Source organism: Ranitomeya variabilis, chromosome 4 (genome assembly GCF_051348905.1).
Source record: "Ranitomeya variabilis isolate aRanVar5 chromosome 4, aRanVar5.hap1, whole genome shotgun sequence".
In the NCBI taxonomy this organism is placed as follows: Eukaryota; Metazoa; Chordata; class Amphibia; order Anura; family Dendrobatidae; genus Ranitomeya; species Ranitomeya variabilis.
Window position 1 is genome coordinate 12,425,503 of NC_135235.1, and position 26,067 is coordinate 12,451,569.

General features: G+C 48.4%; 1 protein-coding gene across 4 annotated transcripts in view; it reads left to right on the forward strand.

Annotated features, from left to right (window-relative positions):
• Positions 1-26,067, forward strand: part of NRAP (nebulin related anchoring protein) — a 135,400-nt gene that overhangs the window by 19,261 nt on the left and 90,072 nt on the right. For all 4 annotated transcript variants that reach the window (XM_077258017.1, XM_077258020.1, XM_077258021.1 and 1 more), the window contains exon 3: positions 3,197-3,284. In XM_077258017.1, the coding sequence (XP_077114132.1) occupies positions 3,197-3,284 (88 nt within the window). The remainder of the gene's footprint in view (positions 1-3,196; positions 3,285-26,067) is intronic.

Here is a 26,067-nt window from a genome sequence, read left to right on the forward strand (position 1 = left end):
GTGGAGCGTACCTAACTCTCCCTAGACGCCTCTTCACAGCCTAAGAGCTAACTACCCCTAAAGATAGAAATAGAAGCCTAACCTTGCCTCAGAGACATTCCCCAAAGGTAAAGGCAGCCCCCCACATATATTGACTGTGAGATAAGAGGAAAGTCACAAACACAGGAATGAAACAGGTTATAGCAAAGGAGGCCAGACTACACTAAATAGTCAGAGGAGACAAAAGGAAACTATGCGGTCAGCACAAAAAACTACAAAAAACCACGCAGAGTATGCAAAAAGACCCCCACACCGACTCACGGTGTGGAGGTGCAACACTGCACCCCCAGAGCTTCCAGCTAGCAAGGAAATATCATGATAGCAAGCTGGACTAGAATTTAGCAGTACTAAGAAATATATTCAGGCAGCAGTAACAACAAATGAACTAGCAGGGACTTAGCTTCTGCTGGAGTAGACAGGTCCTCAGAGAAGTCCAAGAGAGATCTATTCTGAACCAATACTGAAACATTGACAGCTGGCATGAAGTAACGATCTGAGTAGAGTTAAATAGGAAAGCAAGCATAACAATAAACGAGGGCAGCTGAGAAAGCAAACCTCAGAGACCAGCAGTTCCGCTCAAAGCCACCAGAGAGAGTCCAAGAGCAGAACTAACCAAAGTACCATTCATGACCACAGGAGGGAGTCCGAGAAATGGAATTCAGAACAGATACATAAGATCCTGTCTGCAGCCACCACTAGGGGGAGATCCCTGTATACAGAGATACATGATAAGATCCTGTCTACAGTCACCACTAGGGGGAGCCCCCTGTATACAGAGATACATGATAAGATTCTGTCTGCACTCACCGCTAGGGGGAGCTCCCTGTATACAGAGAGACATGATAAGATCCTGTCTGCAGCCACCACTAGGGGGAGCTCCCTGTATACAGAGATACATGATAAGATCCTGTCTGCAGCCACCACTAGGGGGAGCTCCCTGTATACAGAGATACATAAGATCCTGTCTGCAGCCACCACTAGGGGGAGCTCCCTGTATACAGAGAGACGTGATAAGATCCTGTCTGCAGCCTCCACTAGGGGGAGCTCCCTGTATACAGAGATACATGATAAGATTCTGTCTGCAGTCACCACTAGGGGGAGCTCCCTGTACACAGAGATACATGATAAGATCCTGTCTGCAGCCACCACTAGGGGGAGCTCCCTGTATACAGAGATACATGATAAGATTTTGTCTGCGGCCACCACTAGGGGGAGCTCCCTGTATACAGAGATGCATGATAAGATTCTGTCTGCGGCCACCACTAGGGGGAGCTCCCTGTATACAGAGATACATGATAAGATTCTGTCTGCGGCCACCACTAGGGGGAGCCCCTGTATACAGAGATACATGATAAGATTCTGTCTGCAGTCACCACTAGGGGGAGCTCCCTGTATACAGAGAGACATGATAAGATCCTGTCTGCAGCCACCACTAGGGGGAGCTCCCTGTATACAGAGATACATAAGATCCTGTCTGCAGCCACCATTAGGGGGAGCTCCCTGTATACAGAGAGACGTGATAAGATCCTGTCTGCAGCCACCACTAGGGGGAGCTCCCTGTATACAGAGATACATGATAAGATCCTGTCTGCAGCCACCACTAGGGGGAGCTCCCTGTATACAGAGATACATGATAAGATTCTGTCTGCAGTCACCACTAGGGGGAGCTCCCTGTACACAGAGATACATGATAAGATCCTGTCTGCAGCCACCACTAGGGGGAGCTCCCTGTATACAGAGATACATGATAAGATTCTGTCTGCGGCCACCACTAGGGGGAGCTCCCTGTATACAGAGATATAGGATAAGATCCTGTCTGCAGCCACCACTAGGGGGAGCTCCCTGTATACAGAGATACATGATAAGATCCTGTCTGCAGCCACCACTAGGGGGAGCTCCCTGTATACAGAGATACATGATAAGATTCTGTCTGCGGCCACCACTAGGGGGAGCTCCCTGTATACAGAGATATAGGATAAGATCCTGTCTGCAGCCACCACTAGGGGGAGCTCCCTGTATACCGAAATACATGATAAGATCCTGTCTGCAGCCACCACTAGGGGGAGCTCCCTGTATACAGAGATACATGATAAGATCCTGTCTGCAGTTACCACTAGAGGGAGCTCCCTGTATAAAGAGATACATGATAAGATTCTGTCTGCAGCCACCACTAGGGGGAGCTCCCTGTATACCGAAATACATGATAAGATCCTGTCTGCAGCCACCACTAGGGGGAGCTTCCTGTATACAGAGATACATGATAAGATCCTGTCTGCAGCCACCACTAGGGGGAGCTCCCTGTATACAGAGATACATGATAAGATCCTGTCTGCAGTCACCACTAGGGGGAGCTCCCTGTATACAGAGATACATGATAAGATTCTGTCTGCAGCCACCACTAGAGGGAGCTCCCTGTATACAGAGATACATGATAAGATCCTGTCTGCAGCCACCACTAGGGGGAGCTACCTGTATACAGAGATACATGATAAGATCCTGTCTGCAGCCACCACTACGGGGAGTTCCCTGTATACAGAGATACATGATAAGATCCTGTCTGCAGCCACCACTAGGGGGAGCTTCCTGTATACAGAGATACATGATAAGATCCTGTCTGCAGGCACCACTAGGGGGAGCTCCCTGTACACAGACATACATGATAAGATCCTGTCTGCAGCCACCACTAGGGGGAGCTACCTGTATACAGAGATACATGATAAGATCCTGTCTGCAGTCACCACTAGGGGGAGCTCCCTGTATACAGAGATACATGATAAGATTCTGTCTGCAGTCACCACTAGGGGGAGCTCCCTGTATACAGAGATACATGATAAGATCCTGTCTGCAGTCACCACTAGGGGGAGCTCCCTGTATACAGAGATACATGATAAGATTCTGTCTGCAGCCACCACTAGAGGGAGCTCCCTGTATACCGAAATACATGATAAGATCCTGTCTGCAGCCACCACTAGGGGGAGCTCCCTGTATACAGAGATACATGATAAGGTTTTATTAGTAGAGGTTAGGACCGTCCTGAGTAGGGTCACCGTGACATAGTGGGACGGCTTTTATTTATTGTTATTTATTTACTGCAGTGCATTTGTTTATTGTGTTTTGCTCCTTCATGTTTGTTGTTTTGTATCGGTTTCTTTTCCAGGCATAATCCGAAGATTAACACCTTCACCAGTGTGTACGACACCCCTGTGAATATCCATGTGAAGAGACAGTCGGAGACGTTCAGCGAGGTGAGTGTTGTGGTGACACCGCTGCTCTTGGGACCAGAGGATGAGGCTGAGTCCTGGATTTGCGTCGATACTTTACGCCTTTCACACATTCCCGCCGAGTCTTCTGACCCTGGTGTTTGCTGTGACAGCTGCGTGTAAGACATAATAATAAAACGCGGGGCTCTGTTTCTCTCTCCGGTTTGGGTCATGTTCCGGAATGTTCCGTGGTATTCCGTTCTATTTTGGAGATCCGTTATTTACGGATCCTGTATATGTAGAGTGGTTTCCTTCCTCGCTCTGTGCGGCTGTCGCTGTCAATCATCATCTACCCGGCGAGTTATCGTGTCTGCGGCCAGGATCTCTAGCAGGTGGAGGCCCCATGTGTAAGACGGGGGCTTCACCGGGACAGTCCGCAGGCTAAACAGGTCACATGACACAGTCAAAAATCGCCCAAATATTGCAAGTGAGATTAATAGATAATTTCATGCAGTTTTTGATGTGTTGAGTTTTGCATCACTAGGAAGATTTACTGATCAGGACTCGGGAAAGCTGGGTGATGTCGGCTGTCATCCAACTTTTCCAGGAACAGTCAAAGCCAAGACAGTGATACATTTTGTAGCTTCGCGTGCAGCATCACTGTCTTGTCACTCAGTATCTCCCTGCTTACTAATGGCTGCCCGAGTAGGTTGATTTGCTATTCAGGAACAATGGAAAGGAAAGTGATCACAAAAGCAACTTTTGGATAGACTTTGTATTTTGATGCTTCACCAATTTCCAGACCTCTGCTTGCTGCCAGTACATGGGAACCTTAATTCTTTGGAGGTCAGATCCTAATGCATGTCAGACATTTATGGTTTGTTGCAATGTATCAGTGAAGGTAAGAGTCATCAGTCTGTGTAAATGTTTATCTCGGGTAGTTGTCTACACTCATACATTGTAACAAACCCTCAGCTGTGTCAGCAGGATTAGTGCAGGATGGGTTTTTAGATGAAGGGTTTATATACATACTATGATCAAGGTGCGTTTTTGCAGGAAGTTTCACAAAAACTGACTGTGAAAATTGAGGGACAAATCATGATTTGACCGCACCTTAAGTCATCATTCAGACGTCTGAGTTGGACTTACAAGATCTATCTATCGATCATTTTGTTGGATAGAACATGACGCCGTTATAGTCCATGGAGATGTTCATTTGTTGGTGTGTTACCGGCATCATGGATGAAAATTACTCATAGAAGTCTATGGGTGCAGGAATATCACTGAAATCACAGGTAGCAGCGTAATCAGTAATCGATTTATTAATTAATTCATAAGTGGAAATCGGTGATAAAACTGATGATAAAGACTAATACTGACCACACACTGATGATAGACACTGATGATACTGAACAGACACTGACCATTGAGATGTAGGAGGGCCACACTGTGGAGAGGATGGGTAGGATGGTAGACAGAGATGAGGAGATGTAGGGTGGTGCAGCACTGTGGAGAGGATGGTAGACAGATGAGGAGGAGATGTAGGGTGGTGCAGCACTGTGGAGAGGACAGGTAGGGTGGTAGACAGAGATGAGGAGGAGATTTAGGGAGGGGCAGCACTGTGGAGAGCTTTGTGGGTGAGAGGGATAAGTTTATATTGTATTCTGTAGTGAATGGGTAACCATTGTAATGACTGGCACAGGGTGAAGGCATCGGTGATGCGGCTGGACAGAAATACTACCCTGGCTGCCACATTCAGGACGGATCGGAGAGGAGAGAGTTTGGTTATAGGGAGACCGATCAGTAGAGAGTTGCAGTAGTCCAGACGAGAATGAATATGAGTGACATTCAGAGTTTCGAATTGAGAGTCCTCAGTGGTTGATACCTTTTAATGGCTAACTGAAAAGATGGTAACAAATTGCAAGCTTTCGAGACTACTCAGGTCCCTTCATCAGGCAAAGACTAAAACAAATTCTGAAGAATCACATATTTATGCACAACATGTGCATAAATATGTGATTCTTCAAAATTTGTTTTAGTCTTTGCCTGATGAAGAGACGTATGTAGTCTCGAAAGCTTGCAATTTGTTACCATCTTTTCAGTTAGCCATTAAAAGGTATCAACCACTGAGGACTCTCAATTCTAAATATTTTTCTATCTACTGGCTAACACGGTACCGAGATATATTTCTTTCTTGATTCAGAGTTTCAACATTTCCAAAGATAAAAACCATCTCTAAAATTAGAATTTTCTTAAGATGCAGATGACACGAGTGAATAGTGATTAGATATAGGGAATAAAGGAAAGTTCTGTGTCATATATGACCCTAAGACAGCGAGCGTCGTGCTTGAGAGTTATGGTTGAAGCCACCAATGTTTGTCAATGACATCAGCAGCTCATGTGTCTTCAGACACCAGCAGCTCATGTGTCCCCCAATGCCAGCAGCTTATATGCTCCCACAACACCAGCAGCTCATGTGTCCCCCAATGCCAGCAGCTTATATGCTCCCACAACACCAGCAGCTCATGTGCCACCAGACACTAGCGGCTCATGAGTCCCCACATAAGGACACGGTCACCACCTTGTTTCACTGGAGGCTCCGTTCAGTTTTCTTTGTCCTCCTCCTACGGCACATTGTAGGCAGCTTTTTTGTACCTGGGCTTTAGGAGCGGTTCCTCTGTGGACGCCCTCCCATGCCGCTGTTCCTCTGCAATGTGCACCGGATTGTGTCGCCCAGTTTGGCTTTCTACTTCTTGCAGGGAGCTTACATGTGGATTTTCTTCAGTTCTCATCAGGAGATGCTTCAGTTTAGGTGGTGACTTCCGTGGTCACTGGACGTCTCTGTGAGATGCTGCAGCTCCATCTTTATTACATTTCTGTATCACTTTTGCTCCAGAATCTGACTGATAAGTAAAGATTCGCTGATCTTCTTGTAGCCATCACATTTCTCAGGTCGTGTGACATTTCTCTTCCATGTGGTGCCATTGCTGACAGCATGAAATGGCATCACCATGTGATAGTCGCCTGTGTGTTGAACATCTGTGTTATAGAGAATTAGACTGACCTGGGGCAATTCTTGTTAATTAGAATTTTGTTGTCTGAACTTTAGTTTTGCTCGGAAGAGTGTACTCATATTTGCAACATTGTCTTGCACAAAATTGTTAAGAAAATTATTTTTTGGGTGCAAAATAGCAAATCTTGTTTGAAATCAATGGCGCCACAATTGTGGATTATTTTGCAGTATGGTGTCTGACAGAAAATGTTAATTCTGAAAGGAAACTAGGTTTTCTGACAAATCCGTGGGGTGTACTCATTTATGCTGAGCACTGTATATACATAGTTGTGTAATCTGTGGGGTGTACTCATTTATGCTTATCACTGTATATACACTCCTCAAAAAATAAAGGGAACACTTAAACAACAGAATATAACTCCAAGTAAATGAAACTTCTGTGAAATCAAACTGTCCACTTAGGAAGCAACACTGCTGACAATCAATTTCACATTGCCCGCATACACCCCTCCGGGCACCGCTCTCACAGGGTTAATGCCGGCGGTAACAGACCGCGTTATGCCGCGGGTAACTCACTCCGTTACCGCCGCTATTAATCCTGTGTGACCAAGTTTTTTACTATTGACGAAGCCTATGCAGCATCAATAATAAAAACATCTAATGTCAAAAATAATTTAAAAAATACAAAATGATTATATACTCACCTACGCCGCCTTTCCTGCTCCTCGCGATGCAACCGGCACGTTCCGGTGGCAAGGATGGTCTGGCAGAAGTACCTGCCGTGACGTCACGATCATGTGACCGCGACACGGTCACGTGACCACGACGTCATCACACCCTGAGACTGGAAGCTGCCGCCTGCACCCCACACAGGCGACAGAGCTACAACGCGCCTGCGGAAGGTGAGTATATGTTTATTTTTTTAACCTGTGTCATACGTGGCTGGGCAATATACTATGTGGCTCTGTGCTGTATACTACGTCACTGGGCAATATACTACGTCGCTGTGCAATATACTAAGTCACTGGGCAATATACAATGTAACTGGGCAATATACTACGTCGCTGGGCAATATACTACGTGGCTGGGCAATATACTACGTCACTGGGCAATATACTACGTCGCTGTGCAATATACTACGTCACTGGGCAATATACTACGTCACTGGGCAATATACTACGTGGCTGGGCAATATACTACGTCACTGGGCAATATACTACATCACTGGGCAATATACTACATCATTGGCCAATATACTACGTAACTGGGCAATATACTACGTAACTGGGCAATATACTACGTGGCTCTGTGCTGTATACTACGTCACTGGGCAATATACAATGTAACTGGGCAATATACTACGTCACTGGGCAATATACAATGTAACTGGGCAATATACTACGTAGCTGGGCAATATACTACGTGGCTCTGTGCTGTATACTACGTCACTGGGCAATATACAATGTAACTGGGCAATATACTACGTAACTGGGCAATATACTACGTAACTGGGCAATATACTACGTGGCTCTGTGCTGTATACTACGTCACTGGGCAATATACAATGTAACTGGGCAATATACTACGTAGCTGGGCAATATACTACGTCGCTGGGCAATATACTACGTCGCTGGGCAATATACTACGTCACTGGGCAATATACAATGTAACTGGGCAATATACTACGTAGCTGGGCAATATACTACGTAGCTGGGCAATATACTACGTCGCTGGGCAATATACTACGTCGCTGGGCAATATACTACGTAACTGGGCAATATACTACGTAACTGGGCAATATACTACGTGGCTCTGTGCTGTATACTACGTCACTGGGCAATATACTACGTCACTGGGCAATATACAGTGTAACTGGGCAATATACTACGTCGCTGGGCAATATACTACGTCGCTGGGCAATATACTACGTGGCTGGGCAATATACTACGTAACTGGGCAATATACTACGTAACTGGGCAATATACTACGTGGCTCTGTGCTGTATACTACGTCACTGGGCAATATACTACATGACTAGGCAATATACTACGTGGCTCTGTGCTGTATACTACGTCACTGGGCAATATACTACGTCACTGGGCAATATACAATGTAACTGGGCAATATACTACGTCGCTGGGCAATATACTACGTGGCTGGGCAATATACTACGTCGCTGGGCAATATACTACGTAACTGGGCAATATACTACGTCACTGGGCAATATACTACATCACTGGGCAATATACTACGTCACTGGGCAATATACTACGTGGCTGGGCAATATACTACGTCGCTGGGCAATATACTACGTCACTGGGCAATATACTACGTGGCTGGGCAATATACTACGTGAACATACATATTCTAGAATACCCGATGCGTTAGAATCGGGCCAGGGTCACTTCCGTCTTTCTGTCTGTCCTTCTGTCTGTCTGTCTGTCACGGATATTCATTGGTCGCGGCCTCTGTCTGTCATGGAAATCCAAGTCGCTGATTGGTCGTGGCAAAACGCCCATGACCAATCGGCGACGGCCATAGTCTGGCAGCGAAATGGCCGCTGCTTTACTGCCCTGCAGTCAGCGCTGAGCGCTCACACAGGGTTACTGCCAGCGTTAATGGACCGCGGTGTAACGCACTCCGTTAACGCAGCTATTAACCCTGTGTGACCAACTTTTTACTATTGATGCTGCGTATGCAGCATCAATAGTAAAAAGATCTAATGTTCAAATACTAATAATAACAAAAAAAGGTTATTCTCATCTTGCGACGTCGCGCGCTGTCCTCGGTAGTGCAAGCGGCAGGTTCCGGTGCCAAGAATGCTATGCGAGAAGGACCTGCCATGACGTCACGGTCATGTGACCGCGACGTCATCACAGGTCCTGCACTCATACCAACCCTGGGACCTGAAGCTGCTGCGTGCACCGCACACAGGCGCCAGGACTTCAAGGGGCCTTCGAAAGGTGAGTATATGTTTATTTTTTATTTTAAGTCTTTTTTAACCACGAATATAGTGCCCACATTGCTATATACTATGTGGGCTGTGTTACATACTGCGTGGGCTCTGTTATATACTACATCTCTGTGCTATATACTATGTAGCTGGGCAATGTACAACGTGACTGTGCAATATACAGCGTGGCTGTGCAATATACTACGTGCTCTGTGTAATATACTACGTAGCTGTGCAATATACTATGTCGCTGTGTCGGTTCTGTTATATACTACGTCAACTGTGCAATATACTACGTGGCTCTGCTATATACTATGTGCCTGTGCAATATACTACGTGGCTCTACAATATACTACGTGGCTATGTTATATACTACGTGGCTCTGCTATATACTACGTGGCTGACCAATATACTACATACCTGTGCAATACACTACGTGGCTATGTTATATACTACGTGGCTGTGTTATATACTATGTAGCTCTGCTATATACTACGTACGCTGTGTTACATACTACGTAGCTCTGTTATATACTACGTAGCTATGTTATATACTACGCCGGTTGTGTTATATACTACGTCACTGTGCAATATAGTACGTAGCCTGTGCTATATACTACCTACATATTCTAGATTACCCGATACATTAGAATCGGGCCACCATCTAGTCTACTATATAATTGTCTAAGGGTCACTTCCGTCTTTCTGTCTGTCTGTCATGGAAATCCCAAGTCGCTGATTGGTCGCGGCAAAACAGCCACGACCAATCAGCGACAGGCACAGTCCGGCGGCAAAATGGCCGCTCCTTCCTCCCTGAAGTCAGTGCCCACTCCATAATCCCCTCCAGTCAGCGCTCACACAGGGTTAATGGCAGCGCTTAGCGGACCACGTTATGCCGCAGTGTAACGCACTCCGTTAACGCTGCTATTAACCCTGTGTGACCAACTTTTTACTATTGATGCTGCCTATGCAGCATCAATAGTAAAAAGATCTAATGTTAAAAATAAAAACAAATAAAAAATAGTTATGTACTCACCATCCGTCGGCCCCTCAGATCCAGAACCGGCCTTTCCCATCCATGCATTGCGGTCTCGCGAGATGATGACGTAGTGGTCTCGCGAACCATACGTCATCATCTCGCGAGACCGCAATGCACTCTTGGGACTGGAGCGCGCGAGGAGCTTCAGTAAATGCTTCGCCTGGATCTGGGGGCCAACGGAAGGTGAGTATATACTGTAACTATTTTTTATTTTAATTCTTTTTTTTTTTTTTAACAGGGATATGATGCCCACATTGCTATATACTGCGTGGGCTGTGCAATATACTACATGGTGTCATGAATCCCAATGGCTAGGGATAGCAAGGGACAAGCAAAGTAATACAAAATATCGGACGAGCTCTAGGGTGATGGAACCTGGGCTGACCGCTGCCCTACGCCTGACAAACGCAACTAGAGATAGCCAGGGAGCGTGCCTACGTTGGTTCTAGACGCCACGCACCAGCCTAAGAGCTAACTAGTACTGCAGAGAAAATAAGACCTCACTTGCCTCCAGAGGAATGAACCCCAAAAGGTATAGTTGCCCCCCACATGTATTGACGGTGAAATGAGAGGAAGGCACACACATAGAGATGATATATATAGGTTCAGCAAATTGAGGCCCGCTGTAAACTAGAAAGCAGAACGATACAAAAGGGGTCTGAGCGGTCAGCAAAAAACCCTAATCAAAAAACCATCCTGAGATTACAAGAACCCATGTGCCAACTCATGGCACATGGGGAGAACCTCAGTCCACTAGAGCTACCAGCTAGCATAGAGACATAATAAGCAAGCTGGACAAAAAAACAAACAACTGAAAATCAGCACTTAGCTTATCCTGAAAGATCTGGGAGCAGGTAGGCAGGAACCAAACAGAGCACATCTGAATACATTGATAGCCGGCAAGGGAATGACAGAAAGGCCAGGTAAAATAGGAAACACCCAGCCTCTGATGGACAGGTGGAAACCAAAGGCCGCAACCCACCAAAGTCACCCAGTACCAGCAGTAACCACCAGAGGGAGCCCAGAAACAGAATCCACAACAGTACCCCCCCTTGAGGAGGAGTCACCGAACCCTCACGAGAACCCCCAGGGCGATCAGGGTGAGCTCTATGGAAGGCGCGGACCAAATCAGTCGCATGAACATCGGAGGCGACCACCCAGGAATTATCCTCCTGACCATAACCCTTCCACTTAACCAAATACTGGAGTTTGCGTCTGGAAACACGAGAATCCAAGATCTTCTCAACAACATACTCCAATTCTCCCTCCACCAGCACCGGAGCAGGAGGCTCAACCGAAGGAACAACGGGCACCTCATACCTCCGCAACAACGACCGATGGAACACATTATGAATAGCAAACGATGCTGGGAGATCCAAACGAAAAGATACAGGGTTAAGAATCTCCGAGATCCTATAAGGACCGATGAACCGAGGCTTGAACTTAGGAGAAGAGACCTTCATAGGGACAAAACGAGAAGACAACCACACCAAATCCCCAACACGAAGTCGGGGACCCACGCGGCGACGGCGATTAGCAAACTGCTGAGCCTTCTCCTGAGACAACTTCAAATTGTCCACCACCTGATTCCAAATCTGATGTAGCCTGTCCACCACCACGTCCACTCCAGGACAATCCGAAAACTCCACCTGACCAGAGGAAAAACGAGGATGAAACCCCGAATTACAAAAAAAAGGAGAGACCAACGTGGCCGAACTAGCCCGATTATTAAGAGCAAATTCGGCCAGTGGCAAAAAAGCAACCCAGTCATCTTGATCAGCAGAAACAAAACACCTCAAATAAGTTTCCAAGGTCTGATTAGTTCGCTCCGTCTGGCCATTCGTCTGAGGATGGAATGCAGACGAGAAAGACAAATCAATGCCCATCTTGGCACAAAACGTCCGCCAAAATCTAGACACAAACTGGGATCCCCTGTCAGAAACGATATTCTCCGGAATCCCATGCAAACGAACCACGTTCTGAAAAAATAAAGGGACCAACTCAGAGGAGGAAGGCAACTTAGGCAAGGGCACCAAATGAACCATCTTAGAAAAGCGGTCACACACCACCCAGATAACGGACATTTTCTGTGAAACCGGGAGATCAGAAATAAAATCCATGGAAATGTGCGTCCAAGGCCTCTTCGGGATGGGCAAGGATAACAACAACCCACTGGCCCGAGAACAGCAAGGCTTAGCTCGAGCACACACTTCACAAGACTGCACAAAGGTACGCACATCCCTAGACAAGGAAGGCCACCAAAAAGACCTGGCCACCAAGTCTCTAGTACCAAATATTCCAGGATGACCAGCCAACACAGAAGAATGGACCTCGGAGATGACTCTACTGGTCCAATCATCCGGAACAAACAGTCTTTCTGGTGGACAACGATCCGGTTTATCCACCTGAAACTCCTGCAATGCACGTCGCAAGTCTGGGGATACGGCGGACAATATTACCCCATCCCTAAGGATACCAGTAGGCCCAGAGTCTCCAGGAGAGTCAGGCACAAAACTCCTGGAAAGAGCATCTGCCTTCACATTCTTCGAACCCGGCAGGTATGAAACCACGAAATTGAAACGAGAAAAAAACAACGACCAACGAGCCTGTCTGGGATTCAAACGCCTGGCAGACTCAAGGTAAATGAGATTCTTGTGATCAGTCAAGACCACCACACGATGTTTAGCACCCTCAAGCCAATGACGCCAACTCCTCAAATGCCCACTTCATGGCCAAAAGCTCCCGATTACCCACATCATAATTGCGCTCGGCGGGCGAGAATTTTCTAGAGAAGAATGCACATGGCTTCATCACCGAGCCATTAGAACTTCTCTGTGACAAAACTGCCCCCGCTCCAATCTCGGAAGCATCAACCTCAACCTGAAAAGGAAGTGAAACATCTGGTTGACACAACACAGGAGCAGAAGAAAACCGGCGCTTAAGTTCCTGAAAGGCCTCCACGGCCGCAGGAGACCAATCAGCAACATCAGCACCCTTTTTAGTCAAATCAGTCAAAGGTTTAACAATACTGGAAAAATTAGCAATGAACCGACGATAAAAATTAGCAAACCCCAAGAACTTCTGAAGGCTCTTAACAGATGTAGGTTGTGTCCAGTCACAAATCGCCTGAACCTTGACGGGATCCATCTCAATAGTAGAAGGAGAAAAAATGTACCCCAAAAAAGAAATCTTCTGGACTCCGAAGAGACACTTTGAGCCCTTCACAAACAGAGAATTGGCCCGCAGAACCTGAAACACCTTCCTGACCTGTAAAACATGAGACTCCCAGTCATCAGAAAACACCAAAATATCATCCAAATACACAATCATAAACTTATCCAGATATTCACGGAAAATATTGTGCATAAAGGACTGAAAGACTGACGGAGCATTGGAGAGTCCAAAAGGCATTACCAAATACTCAAAATGGCCCTCAGGCATATTAAATGCGGTTTTCCACTCGTCACCCTGTTTTATCCGCACCAGATTATACGCACCGCGAAGATCTATCTTAGTGAACCACCTAGCCCCCTTAATGCGAGCAAACAAATCAGTCAATAATGGCAGTGGATACTGATATTTGACTGTAATCTTATTCAGAAGGCGATAATCTATACAAGGCATCAGGGAACCATCTTTTTTTGCCACGAAAAAAAAACCTGCTCCCAGAGGGGACGAAGATGGACGAATATGTCCCTTTTCCAAGGACTCCTTAATATAATTCCGCATAGCAGTATGCTCTGGCAGTGACAGATTAAATAAACGACCCTTAGGGAACTTACTGCCAGGAATCAATTCTATAGCACAGTCACAATCTCTATGCGGAGGGAGCGAATTGAGCTTAGGCTCCTCAAAAACATCCCTATAGTCAGACAAAAACGCAGGGACCTCAGAAGGAGTAGATGAAGCGATTGAAATCGGAGGTGCATAATCATGAACCCCCTGACATCCCCAGCTTAACACAGACATTGTTTTCCAGTCCAGGACAGGATTATGAGTTTGTAACCATGGCAGACCAAGCACTAGTACATCATGTAAATTATACAGTACAAGGAAGCGAATCACCTCCTGATGAACGGGAGTCATGCGCATGGTCACTTGTGTCCAATACTGCGGTTTATTCATAGCCAATGGTGTAGAGTCAATTCCCTTCAGAGGAATAGGAACTTCCAGAGGTTCCAGACTAAAACCGCAGCGTTTAGCAAATGACCAATCCATAAGACTCAGGGCAGTGCCCGAATCCACATAGGCATCGACGGAAATGGAAGACAGTGAAAAAATCAGAGTCACAGACAAAATGAACTTAGGCTGCAGAGTACCAATGGCAAAAGATTTATCAACCCTTTTTGTGCGTTTAGAGCATGCTGATATAACATGAGCTGAATCACCACAATAAAAACACAATCCATTTTTCCGCCTATAATTTTGCCGTTCACTTCTGGACTGAATTCTATCACATTGCATAGTCTCAGGTGCCTGTTCAGAAGACACCGCCAACTGGTGCACGGGTTTGCGCTCCCATAAACGCCGATCAATCTGAATGGCCATAGCCATAGACTCATTCAGACCTGTAGGCGCAGGGAACCCCACCATAATATCCTTAATGGCCTAGGAAAGACCATTTCTGAAGTTTGCAGCCAGGGCGCACTCATTCCACTGAGTAAGCACCGACCATTTCCGAAATTTTTGACAATATATTTCCGCTTCATCATACCCCTGAGAGAGGGCTAATAAAGCCTTTTCAGCCTGAATCTCCAGGTTGGGTTCCTCATAGAGCAATCCCAATGCCAGAAAAAACGCATCCACACTGAGCAATGCAGGATCCCCTGGTGCCAATGCAAATGCCCAATTCTGAGGGTCGCCCCGCAGGAAAGATATTACAATCTTGACCTGTTGAGCAGGGTCTCCAGAGGAGCGAGATTTTAAAGAAAGAAACAATTTACAATTGTTCCTGAAATTCAGGAAGGTAGATCTATCTCCAGAAAAGAACTCTGGAATAGGAATTCTAGGTTCAGACATGGGAGTGTGAACAACAAAATCCTGTATGTTTTGAACTTTTGCCGCGAGATTACTCAGGCTGGAAGCCAAACTCTGGACATCCATGTTAAACAGCTAATATCAGAGCCATTCAAGGGTTAAGAGGAGGTAAGAAGCAGCTAGACAGCAATTAAGGGCTAGGCAGCAAAACTCTGAAGGAAAAAAAAAAAAAAATAAATAAATTTCCCTTAAACACTTCTTTTTCTCCTGCTTCAGCCCAAACAATTAACACTTTGTGGGCCGGCTATACTGTCATGAATCCCAATGGCTAGGGATAGCAAGGGACAAGCAAAGTAATACAAAATATCGGACGAGCTCTAGGGTGATGGAACCTGGGCTGACCGCTGCCCTACGCCTGACAAACGCAACTAGAGATAGCCAGGGAGCGTGCCTACGTTGGTTCTAGACGCCACGCACCAGCCTAAGAGCTAACTAGTACTGCAGAGAAAATAAAGACCTCACTTGCCTCCAGAGGAATGAACCCCAAAAGGTATAGTTGCCCCCCACATGTATTGACGGTGAAATGAGAGGAAGGCACACACATAGAGATGATATATATAGGTTCAGCAAATTGAGGCCCGCTGTAAACTAGAAAGCAGAACGATACAAAAGGGGTCTGAGCGGTCAGCAAAAAACCCTAATCAAAAAAACCATCCTGAGATTACAAGAACCCATGTGCCAACTCATGGCACATGGGGAGAACCTCAGTCCACTAGAGCTACCAGCTAGCATAGAGACATAATAAGCAAGCTGGACAAAAAACCAACAACTGAAAATCAGCACTTAGCTTATCCTGAAAGATCTGGGAGCAGGTAGGCAGGAACCAAACAGAGCACATCTGAATACATTGATAGCCGGCAAGGGAATGACAGAAAGGCCAGGTAAAATAGGAAACACCCAGCCTCTGATGGACAGGTGGAAACCAAAGGCCGCAACCCACCAAAGTCACCCAGTACCAGCAGTAACCACCAGAGGGAGCCCACAAACAGAATCCACAACAGACCTCACTCATACCCAGCTGGCACTTTTCCGGCTTAATGGTCAACCCTGCCCTCTGGATCCTCCCTAACACCTGCGCAAGGTGCTGTAGGTGATCCTCCCAGGTGGCACTGAAGATGGCAATGTCATCCAGGTATGCGGTCGCATACCCTTCCAGTCCCTTGAGCAGCGTGTTGACCATCCGCTGAAAAGTGGCAGGGACATTCTTCATGCCGAAGGGCATCACCGTGGACTCGTACAGTCCAAATGGGGTGATAAAGGCAGAGTGTTCCCGTGCCTTAGGGGTCAGGGGAATCTGCCAATATCCCCTGCTCAGATCCATGATGGTCAGGTACTTGGCCCCGGCCAGCTGATCGAGCAGGTCATCGATGCGCGGCATTGGGTACGCATCGGTGACCGTCACAGCGTTGAGCCCCCGGTAGTCCACGCAGAACCGCGTAGTTCGGTCCTTTTTAGGGACGAGGACTACAGGTGAAGCCCACACGCTGTTGGACGCTTGGATCACCCCCAGCTTCAGCATCTCATCTATCTCTTGGCGCATGTGCTTCTGCACCTCGAGAGAGACCCGATATGCTGAACGCCGGATCGGGGGGTGACTGCCGGTGTCTACATCATGGACGGCTGCCTCAGTCCTTCCGGGCAGGTTGCTGAACAGCTCCCGAAAGGGGTGTAGGGTGACCCCCAGCTGGGAACTTTGGTCCTCCAAGAGCTAGTGGCCAACCCCCACATCCTCGATGTATCCACCCGCCTTGGCTTGGGTGAGCAGATCCAGGAGGGTTTCTACCTCACCTTCCTCTGGGAGGTTGCACACTGGGTGGGCACAATCCTCCCACTCATGATGTGCCTTCATCATGTTCACGTGGAAAGCCTTCCTCCTTCCACGGGCGTGGTCCAGGGTGACCATATAGGTGACGGCGTTGAGCTGCTGGTGCACGAGGTATGGACCCTCCCAGGCCGCCTGAAGCTTGTTTTGTGGGACGGGGACCAGTACCCACCTGGTAGGTCCTCTCACAAGCATGGTGGTCGTACCACCGCTTCTGGTCAGCTTGGGCCTGGGCCATATTGTCATGCACCAGCCGGGTCAAGGCCGTCATTCTGTCCCGGAAGCGCACAACATACTCAATGGCCGACACTCCAGGGGTGGACAAATCTCCTTCCCACGCTTCCTTCACCAGAGCAAGGGGCCCCCGTACACGTCACCCATACAGGAGCTCAAAGGGGGAGAACCCCATTGAGGCCTGTGGAACCTCCCGGTAGGCAAATAGAAGGTGTGGGAGATACCGCTCCCAGTCTCTCCCGTGGGAGTCGACCAACATCTTAAGCATCTGCTTTAAGGTGCCGTTGAACCGCTCACACACAGGCCATTGGTCTGTGGGTGATACGGGCTGGCTACCAGATGTTGCACCTTTATCTGCTTACAGAGAGACTCCATCAGCTGTGACATGAACTGTGTCCCTCGGTCGGTGAGCATTTCCTGGGGGAACCCCACTCTGGAGAAGATCTCCAGTAAGGCAGTGGCCACTTTGTCAGCCCAAATGGACGACAAAGCTACCGCCTCTGGGTACCGAGTGGCATAGTCCACTACCGTTAATATGAAGCATTTTCTGGAGCGGCTGGGAGTGGACAGAGGTCCAATGAGATCCACAGCCACCCTCGAGAAAGGCTCTTCAATGATGGGCAGAGTTACCAGTGTGGCTTTGGGGCGCCGCCCCGCCTTCCCCACCCTCTGACAGGTGTCACACGAACGGCAGTAGGCAATTACCTCGGTCCTCATTCCAGGCCAGTAGAAATGCTGCACTAGCCTGACCCTGGTTTTAGCGATCCCTAGGTGTCCGGCCATGGGAATCTCGTGTGCTATCCGCAACAATTCCGCCCTGAACGGATAGGGTACCACTAACTGTCGGTCCCTGGGCCACGCCTCCGGTGAACCCTGCTGGACCGTTACCCGGTACAGCCGTCCCTGGTCCCAGACCACCCGCTCGCGGTCTGACTCCCCAGGAGGCTGTGCCGCCTGCTCCTTGAGAGCTTTCAGGCTAGCGTCAGCTTCCAACGCTGCCTGAAATCCCTGACTCGATGTGGCGAGAATGGATGACACTACCACATCCGCTGTCCGCTCCCCGGGATCTGTCTCCTGGCTGCTGTCTGACTCGGCAGCCACTTGGTCAGAGAGGGGGAAGCCGTCGGACCTCTGCAAGGCTCCTCGGGCTCCGGCGCTCCCACTCCGGGTGACAGCGGCCACGACCGCTGTGCCCATGGGTAGCACCTGCTTCCCCCCAGCCCCTGACCAAGTCACCGGGTCAGGCAGACTTCCCTGCCCTCCTGACATCCCGGGTTTGGGGAACTCCTGCCCTGGGGTCTTACCTGGTGGCTCCTCTCCTGGGACACCCCCTCCCGCCATGGCCTGTTCCCCTTCCTGCAGGGGCCCTAGACTCAGCAGGCTGGATTCACTTAGGGGCCCTACACTGCCCATAGCAGCCCCTCCCTCCACCTCTGAGCTCTCCCCTGTCCTCCCTGTGAGCCCTGTGTGTGTGGTATCAGTGCATGGAGTACCCTCAGGTTTCACTCCCTCCCCCACTGTTGGAGGCACATTCAACACATCAACATTCACAGTAGAGTCATGACATTCTTGGGGAGCCCCAAATCGGTCCCAAGTAATACATTAGCAGGAATATTTGACGTTACTCCCACCTCCCGCACTCCCCTCCCGGCGCCCCAGTCCAAAAACACCTTGGCAACAGGCAGCGCCGATTCCACGCCTCCAATTCCGGAGACGGAAAGGGTTTTCCCCGGTACCAAGTCTTGAGGGGACACCACCTCAGGACGTACTAGGGTTCGTTCAGCGCCTGTGTCCCGCAGTCCCATGACCGCTGAGCGGCCGATAGTGACGGGTTGGTAATTGTCCAGGGACCACCCACCACCCCCTCCCACACATAAAACAGTGGACGATTCCGGGGACAGGGATGGGGCCTTAAGACGCTGGGGACATACAGCCTTGAAGTGTCCCAGCTGGTTGCAGTGATGACAACGTCTGGGTTCTGTGCCTGGCCTGGAGAGGGCAGCAGGGGGGTACACCCCTTGCACTCTGGGGGCTGGGGAAACAGGGTCAGGATTGGGCTTACCCCCTCTCCAGGAGCTGCTGGCAGGCTTCTTCGGCTCAGGCGCCTGTTATGACCCCAATGGCGAGGGTCTCAGAGGAACGTGGAAGTCTGCAGAATACAAAAATCCAGCTCATAGGGCAGTGGTAACTGGGTTGACCATATATCTACTCCTAACGCCAACACTAGAAGTAGCCGGGGATCATTCCTACGTTGATTCTAGATGACACGCGCCAGCCGGAGAATCTAGCTACCCCTAGTAGAGGAAAACAAAGACCTTTCTTGCCTCCAGAGAAGGGGACCCCAAAGCTGGATAGAAGCCCCCCACAAATAATGACGGTGAGGTAAGAGGAAATGACAAACACAGAAATAAACCAGGTTTAGCACAGAGAGGCCCGCTTACTAATAGCAGAATAAAGAAAGGTAACTTATATGGTCAACAAAAACCCTATCAAAATCCACACTGGAAATTCAAGAACCCCCGAACCGTCTAACGGTCCGGGGGGAGAACACCAGCCCCCCTAGAGCTTCCAGCAAAGGTCAGGATATAGATTTGGAACAAGCTGGACAAAAATACAAAACCAAAACAAATAGCAAAAAGCAAAAGGCAGACTTAGCTGATATAACTGGAACCAGGATCAGTAGACAAGAGCACAGCAGACTAGCTCTGATAACTACGTTGCCAGGCATAGAACTGAAGGTCCAGGGAGCTTATATAGCAACACCCCTAACTAACGACCCAGGTGCGGATAAAAGGAATGACAGAAAAACCAGAGTCAAAAAACTAGTAACCACTAGAGGGAGCAAAAAGCAAATTCACAACAGTACCCCCCCCTTAGTGAGGGGTCACCGAACCCTCACCACGACCACCAGGGCGATCAGGATGAGCGGCATGAAAGGCACGAACTAAATCGGCCGCATGAACATCAGAGGCGACCACCCAGGAATTATCCTCCTGACCATAGCCCTTCCACTTGACCAGGTACTGAAGCCTCCGCCTGGAGAGGCGAGAATCCAAGATCTTCTCCACCACGTACTCCAACTCGCCCTCAACCAACACCGGAGCAGGAGGCTCAGCAGAAGGAACTACAGGCACAATGTACCGCCGCAACAAGGACCTATGAAATACATTGTGAATAGCAAACGACACAGGAAGATCCAGACGAAAAGATACAGGATTAAGGATTTCCAATATCTTGTAAGGCCCAATAAAACGAGGTTTAAATTTGGGAGAGGAGACCTTCATAGGAACAAAGCGGGAAGAAAGCCATACCAAATCCCCAACGCGTAGTCGGGGACCCACACCGCGGCGGCGGTTGGCAAAGCGCTGAGCCTTCTCCTGTGACAACTTCAAGTTGTCCACCACATGATTCCAGATCTGCTGCAACCTATCCACCACAGAATCCACCCCAGGACAGTCAGAAGGCTCCACATGACCCGAAGAAAAACGAGGATGGAAACCAGAGTTGCAGAAAAAAGGCGAAACCAAGGTGGCGGAACTAGCCCGATTATTAAGGGCAAACTCAGCCAACGGCAAGAATGTCACCCAATCGTCCTGATCAGCAGAGACAAAACACCTCAAATAAGCCTCCAAAGTCTGATTAGTTCGCTCCGTCTGTCCATTAGTCTGAGGATGGAAAGCAGACGAAAACGACAAATCAATGCCCATCCTACTACAAAAGGATCGCCAGAACCTGGAAACGAACTGGGATCCTCTGTCTGACACAATATTCTCAGGGATGCCGTGCAAACGAACCACGTTCTGAAAAAACACAGGAACCAGATCGGAAGAGGAAGGCAGCTTAGGCAAAGGAACCAAATGGACCATCTTGGAGAAGCGATCACATATCACCCAGATAACGGACATGCCCTGAGATAGCGGAAGATCAGAAATGAAATCCATGGAGATATGTGTCCAAGGTCTCTTCGGGACAGGCAAGGGCAAGAGCAAACCGCTGGCACGAGAACAGCAAGGCTTAGCTCGAGCACAAGTCCCACAGGACTGCACAAATGACCGCACATCCCTTGACAAGGAAGGCCACCAAAAGGACCTGGCCACCAGATCTCTGGTGCCAAAAATTCCCGGGTGACCTGCCAACACCGAGGAATGAACCTCGGAAATGACTCTGCTGGTCCACTTATCCGGGACAAACAGTCTGTCAGGTGGACAAGACTCAGGCCTATCAGCCTGAAATCTCTGCAACACACGTCGCAGATCTGGAGAAATAGCTGACAAGATAACTCCATCTTTAAGAATACCAACAGGATCAGCGACTCCAGGAGCATCAGGCACAAAGCTCCTAGAAAGAGCATCGGCCTTCACATTCTTTGAACCTGGTAAATACGAGACAACAAAATCAAAGCGGGAGAAAAACAATGACCAGCGGGCCTGTCTCGGATTAAGGCGTTTAGCAGACTCGAGATACATCAGATTTTTGTGATCAGTCAAGACCACCACACGATGCTTGGCACCCTCGAGCCAATGACGCCACTCCTCAAATGCCCATTTCATGGCCAACAACTCCCGATTGCCCACATCATAATTTCGCTCGGCAGGCGAAAACTTCCTAGAGAAAAAGGCACAAGGTTTCATAACAGAGCAACCAGGGCCTCTCTGCGACAAAACGGCCCCTGCCCCAATCTCCGAAGCATCCACCTCAACCTGAAAGGGAAGTGAGACGTCAGGCTGGCACAAAACAGGCGCCGAAGTAAACCGGCGTTTCAACTCCTGGAAAGCCTCCACGGCAGCAGGAGCCCAGTTAGCTACATCGGAGCCCTTCTTGGTCATATCCGTCAAAGGTTTCACAATGCTAGAAAAATTAGCGATAAAACGACGGTAGAAGTTAGCGAAGCCCAAGAACTTCTGAAGACTCTTAACTGACGAGGGCTGAGTCCAATCAAGAATAGCTCGGACCTTGACTGGGTCCATCTCCACAGCAGAAGGGGAAAAAATGAACCCCAAAAAGGGAACCTTCTGTACACCAAAGAGACACTTTGAGCCCTTGACAAACAAAGAATTTTCACGCAAAATTTTAAAGACCAACCTGACCTGCTCCACATGCGAATCCCAATTATCAGAAAAAACCAAAATATCATCCAGATAAACAATCAAAAATTTATCCAGATACTTCCGGAAAATGTCATGCATAAAGGACTGAAAAACTGAAGGCGCATTGGAGAGCCCAAAAGGCATCACCAAGTACTCAAAATGACCTTCGGGCGTATTGAATGCGGTTTTCCATTCATCACCTTGCTTAATGCGCACAAGGTTGTACGCACCACCCACGAAGGTCTATCTTGGTGAACCACTTGGCACCCTTAATCCGGGCAAACAAGTCAGACAACAGCGGTAAAGGATACTGAAACTTGACAGTGATCTTATTTAAAAGCCGATAATCAATACAAGGTCTCAAAGATCCGTCCTTTTTTGCCACAAAAAAGAATCCCGCACCAAGAGGGGAAGAAGACGGACGAATATGTCCTTTCTCCAGAGACTCCTTGATATATGAACGCATAGCGGTATGTTCAGGTACCGACAGATTAAACAGTCTTCCCTTAGGAAATTTACTGCCTGGGATCAAATCTATAGCACAGTCACAGTCCCTATGAGGAGGCAGTGCACTGGACTCAGACTCACTGAAGACATCCTGATAATCAGACAAATACTCCGGAACTTCCGAAGGCGTAGAAGAAGCAATAGACACAGGCAGGGAATCCTCATGAATACCACGACAGCCCCAACTTGAGACTGACATAGCCTTCCAGTCCAGGACTGGATTATGGGTCTGTAACCATGGCAGCCCTAAAACGACCAAATCATGCATTTTATGTAAAACCAGGAAACGTATCACCTCGCGGTGTTCAGGAGTCATGCACATGGTAACCTGTGTCCAATACTGCGGTTTATTTGCTGCCAATGGTGTAGCATCAATACCCCTAAGAGGAATAGGATTTTCTAATGGTTCAAGAGTAAAACCACAGCGCTTAGCAAATGAGAGATCCATGAGACTCAGGGCAGCACCTGAATCTACAAACGCCATGACAGGATAAGATGACAGTGAGCAAATCAAAGTTACAGACAGAATAAATTTAGGATGCAAATTACCAACGGTGACAGGACTAACAACCTTAGCTATACGTTTAGAGCATGCTGAGATAATATGTGTAGAATCACCACAGTAGTAGCACAAGCCATTCCGGCGTCTATGAATTTTCCGCTCATTTCTAGTCAGGATTCTATCACATTGCATTAAATCAGGTGTCTGTTCAGACAACACCATGAGGGAATTTGCGGTTTTTCTATCACATTGCACCGAATTAGGTGTCTGTTCAGACAACACCATGAGGGAATTTGCGGTTTTGCGCTCCCGCAACCGCCGGTCAATTTGAATAGCCAGTGCCATAGTATCATTCAGACCTGTGGGAATGGGAAAACCCACCATAACATTCTTAATGGCTTCAGAAAGGCCATTTCTAAAATTAGCGGCCAGTGCACACTCGTTCCAATGTGTCAGCACGGACCATTTCCGAAATTTTTGGCAATACACTTCAGCCTCGTCCTGCCCCTGAGACATAGCCAGCAAGGCCTTTTCTGCCTGAATCTCAAGATTGGGTTCCTCATAAAGTAAACCGAGCGCCAGAAAAAACGCATCAAGATCAGCCAATGCCGGATCTCCTGGCGCCAGCGAAAAAGCCCAATCCTGAGGGTCGCCCCGTAAGAACGAAATAACAATTTTTACTTGCTGAGCAGAATCTCCAGATGAACAGGGTCTCAGGGACAAAAACAATTTACAATTATTCACGAAATTCCTAAACTTAAACCTGTCTCCGGAAAACAGTTCAGGAATCGGTATTTTAGGTTCTGACCTAGGATTTCTGATAACATAATCTTGTATGCCCTGCACACGAGTAGCCAGCTGGTCCACACTTGTAATCAAGGTCTGGACATTCATGTCTGCAGCAAGCATAGCCACTCTGAGGTAAAGGGGAAAAAGAAAAAAAAAACTCAGAATCTTCTTTCTTATAATCCCTCTTCTGCAATGCATTAAACATTTAATACTGGCCTGGCAAACTGTTATGACCCCAATGGCGAGGGTCTCAGAGGTACGTGGAAGTCTGCAGAATACAAAAATCCAGCTCATAGGGCAGTGGTAACTGGGTTGACCATATATCTACTCCTAACGCCAACACTAGAAGTAGCCGGGGATCATTCCTACGTTGATTCTAGATGACACGCTCCAGCCGGAGAATCTAGCTACCCCTAGTAGAGGAAAACAAAAGACCTTTCTTGCCTCCAGAGAAGGGGACCCCAAAGCTGGATAGAAGCCCCCCACAAATAATAACGGTGAGGTAAGAGGAAATGACAAACACAGAAATGAACCAGGTTTAGCACAGAGAGGCCCGCTTACTGATAGCAGAATAAAGAAAGGTAACTTATATGGTCAACAAAAACCCTATCAAAATCCACACTGGAAATTCAAGAACCCCCGAACCGTCTAACGGTCCGGGGGGAGAACACCAGCCCCCTAGAGCTTCCAGCAAAGGTCAGGATATAGATTTGGAACAAGCTGGACAAAAATACAAAACCAAAACAAATAGCAAAAAGCAAAAGGCAGACTTAGCTGATATAACTGGAACCAGGATCAGTAGACAAGAGCACAGCAGACTAGCTCTGATAACTACGTTGCCAGGCATTGAACTGAAGGTCTAGGGAGCTTATATAGCAACACCCCTAACTAACGACCCAGGTGCGGATAAAAGGAATGACAGAAAAACCAGAGTCAAAAAACTAGTAACCACTAGAGGGAGCAAAAAGCAAATTCACAACAGGCGCCCTGTTATTGGCATACTCGTCTGCCAGGGCAGCTGTAGCAGAAGCCCCCTTCGGTTTCCGGTCACGGAGGAACTGCTGGAGGTCCTCTGGGCAGTTCCACAAGAACTTCTCCATGACGAACAGTTCCTGGACCTCCTGGCGGGTGGTGAGCGCTAGACCCGAGGTCCAGTGCTCTGCAGTTCTCAGCAACGCCCGCATGTGGTCGGTCCAGGTGTCCTTTGGGCCCTGTTGCAGGCTCCGGAACTTCTTGCGGTAGGACTCCGGGGTGAGGCTGTAGTGCTGGATCAGGGCCCGCTTGATGCTGCTGTAGTCCTGCTCCGCCCCGGCAGGTAAGTCCCCCAAAACTTCCAGGGATTTACCCCTCAAATGGGGGGTCAGGTATCTTGCCCACTGATCCGGGGCCAGATGGTGTTGAAGGCAGGTCCTTTCAAAGGCCAGCAAGAAGGAATCCAGGTCTCCATCCTTCTCAAGCAAAGGGAAGTCCTCGGCCCGGACTTTGGAAGCCCTGGACTCTGGTGGTGCTGGGGCGTCCAGCGGGAGCCCGTGTTGAGCCATCTCCAGTCGGTGCTGGCGCTCCGCTGCTCTCTCTGCCGCTGCTTGTTCCGCTGCCCGCTCTGCAGCTTTCTCGGCCCGCTCCGCTGCTTCACGGCGTTCTGCACGCTCTCGCTCCGCCGCTTCATGGCGTTCTGCACGCTCGGCCTCCGCTGCTTTCTCTGCAGCTGCCATGAGTCTCATATAGGCGTCTTCATTACCCGCCTCGAGACGTGCCACTGCCGCTGCAACAAGGGCCTCTGATGTGGACAGGCTGGGGCGGGTAGGTGGTGGGTAGTCCCTTGCCGGACTAAGCACGGGTGGCTGGC